This window comes from Metopolophium dirhodum, chromosome 4, assembly GCF_019925205.1.
Source record: "Metopolophium dirhodum isolate CAU chromosome 4, ASM1992520v1, whole genome shotgun sequence".
NCBI classification, from domain to species: domain Eukaryota; kingdom Metazoa; phylum Arthropoda; class Insecta; order Hemiptera; family Aphididae; genus Metopolophium; species Metopolophium dirhodum.
This window is the reverse complement of record NC_083563.1, coordinates 31,881,350-31,893,425: the sequence shown is the minus strand read 5'-3', so window position 1 is coordinate 31,893,425 and position 12,076 is coordinate 31,881,350. Positions and strand designations below refer to the sequence as shown.

Genomic DNA, 12,076 nt, shown 5'->3' with positions numbered 1-12,076 from the left:
GGGCAGGTGTAGTGCCGGTGGTTGCTAATGCGTGCTGCGGTCAATCCACATTGCATCGTATCATACGATTCGTATGGCGTCGCTAGATCCCAAATGGGTAACCTCCGGGTTTTTCGTTACGAATCCTCACCCCACAAAATGCTGATGGCCAAAGTTGCCGATGTTTAACATCAATTAAAAAAAAAAAAACACCGGGTAAGTGGATGTCGCTCTGTTGTACAGTAGGTTACAAGTGGGTCACTGTATAACGGATTGTGTAAATTTGATTTTAATGATGTAATATCATTGTATACGAAAAACGATTCTTAGCGGAGACGGTTTGTCAATTTGGATATTTTATATTGTATAAAATACTAATTCGTCACAATTTTTTATTCGTTTCTATGGTGATAAACAAAGCGTTAGAAATTTAAATCTTGTTTTTAGCGTTTTTTCCCGTGGCATTAAATAATTATTGAGAAAATCGAAAAATGACTTCTTCAAAGTACCATCTTGATCCAATTTGCTAAAAGACAAGATACTATAATATGTTGAAATCGAAGCACTCCTTCTGGTAACAATTTTGTATACATGATAAAAAAAAAATAATTAATTAAACATCATTGTAAAACCACTAGCTCCCTCGCTCCACTCAGACTCTAAAATAATAATAAATACAATGAACTGTTTTTCTCGATGTAGTAAATATAATGTTATTAAAAAATATATACAATTTTTTCACAAACATAGGCTCAGTCAAATTACTGTAAAAAAGTATATTTGTATATCTTTCACAAACTTCCTCTACTGTTAAACTTAATATATTCCCATAGTTTTAAGACCAATACTATGTAATTATTACAGGCAAATGACCTCAGAAGTTAAAGCCTTACTAACCCAATAAAAAAAATAAAATGTTATTATTATTATACGGCAAAGGTAACAAATGCACCAGTGTAGTCCCTAGTGGACTGTTTTGTGTATGTGATAGGAAAATTAATTAAATAACAAAAAATAATTAAACTTGAATGGTAGAAAAAATGGCATAATTAAATAGATATAAATTATATAGACAATGTCTGTTGTATTTGTACGTATATTATATTAATAAAAAACAAGTAGATTTTCTGATAGTTTATTAAAACACGTCACACAAAAAATGAAGATAAACGTTTCTATTTATAGCGTACCAAAATATATGCCTCAAGTGTTATAAGTCCTAACTCGTAATTATCCTTAGATCATATACAATGGATGGAGCTATGTGTGTATTTCTCGTATACCGAACTGTATCCAACATAACCCCCCCCCCACCCATTTAATTTCAAGGTAATACGAGTTATTGCGCATGCGTTTCGCCAACAATCACTATTAAATAACTCATAAGTGGGGGGGGGGGGGGGGGTTATGTTGGACACAGCAAATGATTAAAGTAGCTCCATTCATTGTATATGATCCAAGTAATTATCTATATTCTATATGTATTATTTTATCAATGTTTTGAAATTTCTAATATATATTAAAATAGTTGATAACATGTATTAATTGTTCTGAAAAAAAATGTTTTTCATAGGGCCCTGCTGCACTGTGGTATTCAAGCCGACAAGTCCGAACGGTTTTACCGCCGCGATTTTTACGTCTAAACAGTTTTTTTTTAATCGACTGAGGCATACTACGCGGTGTACGTGGTAATCAGATATAAGAAATATTGTTAAATGGTAATGTCTATAATTAATTATTACACCCATAAGACAATCTAAATTGTGAAAACTTAAAGTTTAATTGATCTTGAAAATCTATTGTTTGAGCTCCATTAATTAAATAAACTGATTCTACTAAGTGAATACAAACAATACAATTTATTGTTATAATTTATTAGTGAAATGAATCGTGAATGAGATGGATGAGCCACTGCCATTCAGCGAGGATGGGTGGGTATATTTTTTTTAAACATTTGAATAAGCAATGATAAATAAAAGAAAAAAAAATGATTCTGACCAGAGAAAAATGGTGAAGGTTTTTTAAGACGTATCGTTTTATATTAGGTACAGATTTTCACAATTATGTAATATAATATTGAATAATTAGTAGCTGTATAGTCTCTATTTTATCTCTAGTATTTTTTTTGTTTTTAAAAAGTTGTTTGAAACTTGGTTGTTTTGGTAGTTCTACCAGAAAATGTCAAAACATATAAAACTAAAAAATAACATTACCTATATTGTAAAACCAATTGTTTTTTTTTACTAAGAATTTACTAGAATCTAAAAGTTTTGAGCTTTATTCTTTGTTAAGTGTAGTGAACTATTCAACAAATTACATCAATGATGTGAGAAGTTTTAAGTTGAATGTGTTTTTAATCATTCTTAATATATATGTCGATGACAAAGTCCGGTCACTAGGTAAAGGGTTTTACAGGTTACCTAATGCTAGGATTTACAATTCGAACTCTGTACGAATGCCGAAAAAACATAATTTTATTCGGGATTTTACTATAAACGTTTTGTAATATCTTAGATGCAGAAATCAAGAATCATGATATCATGATAGTAAAAGCGCACTGATCAACACGTAACAGAAAACTAATATTTAAAAATATTAAAAATAAAAAACTAGAATATGTATTAAATTTAATCATACATTTGTTTATTAACATAAATTTATTTTGTTTGAAGATTATAATTATACATTATTAAAACAAATAAACATTACAATTACACATACTATAGATATTTGTATTTAGTATTTGTATATACTATACATATTTAGTATTTACACTATATATTGATCTAAATATCATTATTAACATTTTTATGATATTTATATAAAAAAAACTTAATAATATAACTTCAACTTTTAATATTTAAATGGCAACGTACATTTTTTATTTCACGATTTTAAGTTGAATATTTTTAACAACATTAATAAATTATAAGCATTTAAAGTTTATAAAATAATTTGTGGAGTGAAATACGTACCTAATTTGTGAAATGCACGACGCTCTATTCGCATCATTGCGGCATCTAAACTATTACTTAACGAATACCATTTGTAATTTAATGTTTTTTATGGGTCAACATATTTAAAAAATATATTTCACTTAAAATTATAAAATTAAAAATATAGGCTGCCACTTCTAAATAAAAAAATTCGTAATGGGTTTATCAAAAAAAAAATAAAAACAAAAAACAAATGGATCATAAAAAATTACAAGCAGTATAAAATATTGGATTATCATCTTGTATTTTAAATTTTCCAATAAAGTATTTGAAAACGTAATACACAATTAATGAATTAAGTTTTTACTATTAAAATAATCGGCCTATAACATTGATTTTTTTGTTTGTTGATAATAATTGATAACTAAAAAGGAAATGTAAATGTATTTTTTTTTTATTTATCGATTCAGTATTTAATTAATATATTGTTCAACAATGTAGGTATAGATTATAAGTACACAAGTACATGCGTAATGAATAATAACATAAGTTTTAATAGTTAAGAAATAATCAAGTATTTTTATTACATTGATCAACAACCTTCATTAAATAAATAAAAAGATACAAAATTAAGTTAGATGATACAAACATGAAATAATACACTTTATTTAAACATTATATAGGACACGTAGGTAGTAGTTATATTTAAAGTTAATATTTTATAACTATACACATGAATTCGGTTTATTATATAAATAATAATAATAATAATAATAATAATAATAATAATAATAATAATCATAATATTATAAACACATACATTAAGTAGACGAGAGTTAATAAATTATTTATAATATTGTATTTGTTAATTGTTTTTTTTTATTGAAAATATAGGCCTCTGCAGCCGGGTCACTGGCTGCTTAATTATTTCGTAAAAACTACTTACAAATTATAATTATAACTTTTTTAAACTTAATGTTCTTAAGTTTACTGAGATATTCTTATATTTAAATAACTATAGAGTCTAATTATAATATATTTATATTGTATATGATAATACAGTTCCTTTATTAAACTGTTTCAGAATTCAATAGAGATAGATTTTATCTATTAGATATGAGTACGACTATATTTGAAATTTCAGTAAGCTATTTACTCATGAATTTAAATTTAAATATAGGTACAATATAATATTGTATAATACGTTTAACAATCATATTTATTCATAAAAACTCATTTGTGCTGGCTAGTTTTTTTCTATTTAAATTTTTATTGTACTGATAGGTACTCGTACTTACAGTGGCGCAACTAGGGCTGAAGTGTTGGGGGAGGGGGCTGTAGCCCCCACCTGACATAACATGCAAAGTAATCCTTGGGGGCGATGCCTCCGCACCCTCATATCTTTTCACTTAAAAATATAACAAAATCGATTATTTATATACTCAAGTATTTAATTATGCCTTATTTTTTAATATTTATATTATAATTTTCGAACATTAACTATAATATTTTAACGATATGAAAAATAATTATAATTATTATTTTAAGTAGATTTTACAAGTTTTACTTAATTAGGTAGATGCAATATTTAAAGGATTATAAAATAAAAATATTTCAAATTTTCAAATGATCGATACATCCAATAAAATAAGTAATTATTAAACAAATAGTTAATGAATGTAGGTACCTAATCAGTAATCTTTTGAAAGAACTATTAACATATGTTTTTTGGCATCGTGATATAAAACAAAACAATATTATTGTTAATTTTTGAATATTATTTATTATATATTAATTTTTTTAATGAAAATTATACCTAAAAAGTATACCAAATTCCTAGGGTCGGGGTTTTTTTCAGGGGATTTTTATTCCGCTATTACCATAAACCTTATACTAAGTATAAGGTTTATGCCTATTACCTATCTATATGTTATAGTTCAGTGCATAGGTATTGACCATAGGTACTGTAAAATTATGTGTAATAATCTTATAAAATACAAAATAATTTATATCATACCGAAATAAATTGTTTCCTTAAAACGAATACAAGTATACAGCTTATGATATTTACCATATTTATCATAGGTAATATAAAAAAAAAGTTTAAATAAAAATTTAAATAATTACATTTTTTTCCAAAAAAAAAAATAAGAAATACAGTTTAATTTTTAAAGATTTGTCAATATTTTAGGAAAGAATTGAATAATTTATTTTGAGGGGGCTATAACAAGTTTTTTTGGGGGGGGGGGGGCTAAGCCTAAGCCCCCCTCTAGTTGCGCTTATGGGTACTTACCACCCATAGTTATTAAGTTTCTAAAATTCAATCACCACCTGTTTAAAAAAAAATACATATTTCGGTTGCAGTATAAATTCTTGGTATTAATAAATAATAACAATAATAGTACCTATAAACAAACTTAAAAAAAAAAAATTAACGAAATAATAAATAGATATATAACTTATAAATATTAAATTATTATTATTATTTATTGTGTATTTTATTACCTATTTATAAAGTATGAAAATGCTTATATTTTTGATAATTAGTTATAAATGTTAATATTTCACTTAAATCATTTTTAAACAGACAATTAAATAATAATTGTAAAAAAAAATGTTCATACTTTTATAAAAAATATTTTTTTTTACAAACAAAATGTATACAATTTTACAAAATATTAATTATATTCAAGTTTATATATTTTAGGTCTTTACTGTGTATATAATAACAAAGTTAAACGAATTTAAATAAAATGATGAAGTCTGATAATATTGAGATGAAATAGCTAACATTTTTTTTTATAATTATTAAGTTGTATAATAATGTTACAGAAATGCAGAAAATTAAATAATATATTCACATTTAGAAAATTAATTTTCACAGAAGTGCAATTTTTGTAACTAATTTTTTTTCCAATTTTTAGATTCTGAGCGGAGCGATGAATGTATTTTATTAATGAAAATTTATAATTGAATAAGTGTGGGAAAATTTTATATTATCTGGGTTTATTATAAGTCTATTATTTTTTTTCACAGGGTTTCCGAAAAAGCTGAGTGTAAAAATAATCATGATATTCCATTATTGGTTGAAAAAGTCTTGCTCCAAATGAAAAATAATAAATATTACAGTAACTTACAAAGACAATATTTCTGAAATGATTTACTACTTCGTTGATTACTTTATACTCTAAATAGAATCCAGTCAAAAGATCGAGCGTGGATAATAAATTATTATGATTTATGACCTTATAAAGAAGTACGAGAAAAGAGAATATATGAATTATTTTGGGGGAAATTACTTTTTCTTACCTTATGTTTATACATATGTTTAATTTATTGATGGTTAATACTTAATGGTGACTAGATATACCTGCCAACTTACATACATACTACCTACTTAATTTTTTTAAACCTACATTTTATAAACAGAAATATTTTATTTATCAATATATAATATAACAATCGGATACTAGATTCCCATTAACTGTTACGAAATGTTTAGGTACCTAACTGAAGTTCACATCTTATCAATTTAATAATTAATAATTAAAATTAAACTATAAGACAGATTAATTGTTTTTACTTTAAATTAATTATATTCATAATATGCTATAATTCTATACATTGATACAAATACATCGGTATTAGATACTTATAATATTATGTGCTAATAATAGATTTGATTCATTTATATTTCATAAAAATATTTAAACTATTTTTATGTGAAATGCTTGATGTTATGCTTAAAATTATTAATATCGATATTCGATTATGTAAAATAAATGAAAACACACATAGGTACACACGTCATACACATTTAAAGCTATATAATATATTATTAATAATATAGGTTTATAACAGTTACGAAGTTAATGACCCTTATCGTCGAAGGTAAGTTTAATAAACAAAACAAAGTATATTATATTATATTATTATGTATTATATATCAATGAATATAACAATTAATAATATGATACCAATAATAAATTTAAAACATAAAATATTATGAATACCTGATTACTGATTTTGAATAATAATTAATACTTAGATGTTATTAAACACTTGGAAAAAAGATTTACATACTAAGGGGATTGATTGGTAGATAATATATATATTGGTAGATAGACCGATATAGGTAGATTAATTATATTTGTTATCTTGTTGGTTTTAGAAAAACGTTTAAAACGAATGTATTATTTCTTAAAAATATATTCTATTACTTTGTTTTCATTAATTATGTTATCAGACTATTCAGGCTTATTTCATCTTATATTTGTATTTTGTATAATGTCCTCGGCGTAAGTAAGTACATGGGTTTGAAAAAGGTAGATTTAAGTCTTACGTATAAGAGATGATGTGTATACAGTATACTTTGTAAGTAAATCAAAATAAATATCAATAACTATAATCAATGAAATAAAATAAATTACTTTGGTCTTTGATAGAGATCAAGGTTTATTTTAAATTAATACTAGGTAAGAAAAAGTAATATTATAATGTATTAAACAATAATTAATTGTAAAAAAATATATTTACATTAAACTATGTACGATTTGTTCCAAAACCTCATGTTACTCGTATAACGATTTTAATAACAAGACAGTATTTACACACGTTCCAGGTACTGATAAATTGAAACCTTCCGGAAACCTAGTCAACTTCAAACATAATGGAGGATACCTATTAAGATTTTTATATTTTGAATTTAGAAATTTGATTTCATATAAACATGAAATTGCATAAGACGTAATACCTAAGTACAGACTGCACATCATATTCACGTATCTTCATTATCCTAATATACTGGCAATTTTTTTTGACACTCATTCATTATCTCAAAAATACGTTTTTTTGTATACCTACCTTTAAGTTTAAAAAACAATGTTTTTCAACAAATTTTTTAAGTTTTTGCATTTTTAAAGGACATCAAACCTTTTAAATTTTTGTTATTCCTAAACATAATATATTTCTGAAATATTGGTTCTATAAATCAAACTTATAAGTAGACAATTAAGTATACAATATACATATTATTTAAATCCATCATGAGTGGAATAGGTTGTGGATCAACATTTTGCAATTTTACCGAGGAGTACCTGTGCCACGCGAGCACGCGTGCATTAATCAATCTAAAATGTTGAGGGGTGTAGAGCTAATTTTTTTTCAAAAAAATTAATACTATTTGGAATTGAATATAAATTATATTTTTATAAATGTTTAATTTAAATAAATAAATAATAAGTACGTAGTGTGGAAAAATATGCATGTTGAATTTAATCATAATATTAAATTATAGGATGTCTGTTAAGTCAAATTTCACTAACTAATTAAATATTTTATAACAATTTCCCATTTAAAGCATTTTATTGAATAGTTTCGGGTGATCTACCCTGGAATATAGCTACCTAATATTACGATAAATTGTTTTAGATAGATGAAATAAAACTATATATGACACGTAACGCGATTAGGATGTGACTTTAAATACATATTTTAGTTTGTGTGTTTTAGCATTGATTAATGCCTTACCATTTTTATAATTTATAATTAATGGTTGCGTATTGTTATTATAATGCATACTAATTATACCTACAACATATTATACGACTACCTATCTACTAACTGTTAACACTTACTTAAAAAAGAGTATTGTATTATGATATCGTTTATTAGATGCTGTTACTGATATCACACACGGAATGCTCTAATTACTTACGTTGTTTTGGAACACGACAACAAAAGTACTAAGTACTAATTCCATTACCTACCTCAGACTACCTGGCTACCTCAATTACACGATATTGTTTTACGTACGCTTATCGCTATAATATTATCCATTATTATGTGTCGGACAACCTCTGACTGGTCTGATGGTCATGCAGTAGATATAATATAATATTATTATGCCGCGACCTTAATTTTGCGCAATATCCAACACGATATTGAAATCCCCTCGAAAAATATTACCATCACAATAAAACTCAATAAATCGAACTTATTTTTGTTCCCCTCGACACAATATGACAAGAGTTTACTATAATACATAAACGATACGCAGGCGACGCAGCATTACCTATATATTTTTTATTCTGTTTGTATATTATAACACTATAGAAGATCGGACTATACAGCGAGTTACAATAAGTATCGATACGATGGTATCTTAAACCTGTTTCACACGACAGTAGTTATTATGCTATCTCTAGTGTGGTAGACTGTGTACTATAGTTCTTAGGTACACGTAAATTACAAAAATGTACCTGGTTAAAGGAATCATACTAGCGAGTATTATGTAATTTTCGTAGTAGAATATGTCCTATTTTCCGCAGTATATAGGATACATAATATGCAACCCAATATATTTTATTAATGCCGTTTCAAATATTATTTTTTTCGATATTAACAAATCAACTCCATAAAAACAATATGCAACAGCCGACATTTACTTGTCATCGTTAATCGTTTATTTTTGCTGCAAAATTGTAGGGCACTTGCTTTATAGGCACATTTTTCAGGGTATAGTTTTATTATTGTGTGAATAGTGTTAAGTAAACAGGGTTAAACACATTAATTAAAACTGGTTAGCCGTATAATATGACTATTATCGTGTGAATAGGTCTTGTACCCAGATTGCCGTCGAAACGAAAGAAACAATATAATAATGTATGATTTTATAACGTAATATTATTATGATATTATAAATGTACACGATGTAAAAACGTAGATTTACGGAAATCCGGCGCGGTGCGTATCGGAACACGATCGTCGCATCGGCATTGCGATGAGCGTACGACCCGATGGGGTGCATATTTTAGATGAGCAGTTCGTTGAGCGCCTTATCCGAGTCAGACGCGATGGATATGGAAACGGTGGGCAGTTGGAATTGTTTCATGTGCCGCTGGTGGACGGTGCTCTCCACGCCGCCGGCACTGACGACGTTGGCGCAGACGCCGCTGGCACAGACGCCGCCGGCACTGACGACGTTGGCGCAGACGCCACTGGCACAGACGCCGCCGGCACTGACGACGTTGGCGCAGACGCCACTGGCACAGACTCCGCCGCCACAGACGCCGCCGCCACCGCGACCGGAGGACAGCGGCAACGAGAACTGCTGGTAGTTGGCCCAGCCGCTGTAGTCGTACTTGGGCAGGAAGTCCGCGCTCTGGGCCTTCCGTATCGGCCTCACCGAAATGCCGTTTCGGACGTGCGCGTCCTGGTAGACGGGACTGATGTAGATGGCCGAGTTGACGCGGGACCGGGACCGCAACAGGTTCCGGACGCGCCAGTCCAGCGGATCGGCCAGGCCGCAGCGCATCAGGTGTCTCTGGAAAAATACCAACGAGCGCACACGTCGCGGTTCAATAAACCATCGAAAAAACGTAAAAATAATATTAATAATAATAATAATATAATATTATCGTGCGGGACGGCGACACCGGCTATGATAATAATGATTATTATAATATAATATTGTACGGAAAAAAAAACGTGTACAAGTGCGGCGAGTGACTTTGTTATTGGCTTAGTTTTCTCGAACTATATAATATTTTATATAGCCGAACATAATATTTTAATATTATACAGCTATACCTACTTGAATTGACACCTGATCTAACGCAGGCACGTCGTTCAGGTCCGTATCCGTTTGAGGGGAGATCGTAAATAGTCTATTTAATACTTAAATTGAGACAGAGGCGGGAATTTAGTTATAATTATATAGGGGCCTCAGAAACGAACATTTTTTTTTTGGCGGTATAGCTTTTATTTTTAATGGACAAACAGATTTCATCGTCATTATTCCTCTGCTATCTACGGTTCAAATTATTTTAGATTTCTGGTTTGTCAACACCATTACAGAAGCAGTAAAACGCTTCAGTCTTCGACTTTGGGGGTGGTTATTTACTTATTTCTGGAAGCAAATTGGATCTAGTCATTACGTCTTGGGAATCATTTGTGAGGAGCACTCCCCGATGCCGTCTCCGCCTATGGGAATGGTACTCGTGTATATCACTGTATTGTAAACTTGATCTTATGATATTAGCACAAGTGTTTATAAGTAAACTTTGATTGTTTGCTAGTTGGATAGGGCAATAACATTGACGAGTTGATTGCTAGATATTGACACTAGCTGTGCGGTTTGTGCATTCAAACTCATAAGAAACGGCACAATTTTGCTTTATATCGTATTACGTGCTCTAAAAATGTGATATCTTAAGAGTACCTAGGTATTAAAAAGTGTTTACTTACAATTATTATTCCAGTCGCGATAAATTATCTAAACTAAGCGATAGGAATTAATTTAGGATCAGTTGAAATAATCGATCCTGAGTTATTCATAAATATCAATAAACATCAGATTTATATTATTTATTATCAATTAAGTTTCATTTATAAGATGAAAGTACTTAATAAATATTAACTTATAGTGGAACAATCAATTGCTAAATATTAGCTAAAATAATACATACCTCCTATACGGCTATACCTACGCGCTAAAAATACATAATAGTATAATAAATTATATCGATTCAAGACTGTTTTAGTATTTGGCACATTTTTACACTATATTTATTGATCTAAGTTTTTAAATTTTAAAGCTTTACTTAGTAAAGCACTCGATAAGTAAAATGTTCAAATATCATTATATATTATAATATAAATGTGTTGACTGTACTCATATTAGGTACTGTTACGCTTTATGATTTAATGTCTTTATCGTACAATGATTGTCAATAATTTTAACAGGTATTTTATTTGTTCAACGTTTTAAAATTCACCTTGCTACGATGTTTTATTTTAAACTCTTGTTTTATATTGTCTGACAATATTTTTAGATTATTTTTTCATCAAGTGTCCTAGTATATTTTTACCAAAATGAAAAAGATGTCTATCGGTTTTAAAAGAGAATCAATTTTAATGTTGTGTGGTTATTCATAGTTGTCATAGTAACCTGACACTGTAAAAAGTGACACTTGTAAAAAAAAATAATATTTTTTATGATAGTTATAACAATATTATGGGGCTATGGTTATTTTTCGAATAAACATTTTTTGACTACAACACTGTCCATCACTTATTAATTTTTATATCTACGTATAATTCGTTTATAGTTTCTTTCCATATTATCTGGATCATATTATAAACAATAGTCAATATTATAA

At 28.1% G+C, this 12,076-nt stretch overlaps 1 protein-coding gene across 4 annotated transcripts in view; it reads right to left on the bottom strand.

Moving 5' to 3' along the window:
* Nucleotides 1-2,629: 2,629 nt before the first annotated feature.
* Nucleotides 2,630-12,076, bottom strand: part of LOC132943407 (uncharacterized) — a 68,999-nt gene continuing 59,552 nt past the window's right edge. For all 4 annotated transcript variants that reach the window (XM_061012388.1, XM_061012391.1, XM_061012390.1 and 1 more), the window contains exon 7: nt 2,630-10,239. In XM_061012388.1, the coding sequence (XP_060868371.1) occupies nt 9,727-10,239 (513 nt within the window). In that variant the 3' untranslated portion in view covers nt 2,630-9,726. The remainder of the gene's footprint in view (nt 10,240-12,076) is intronic.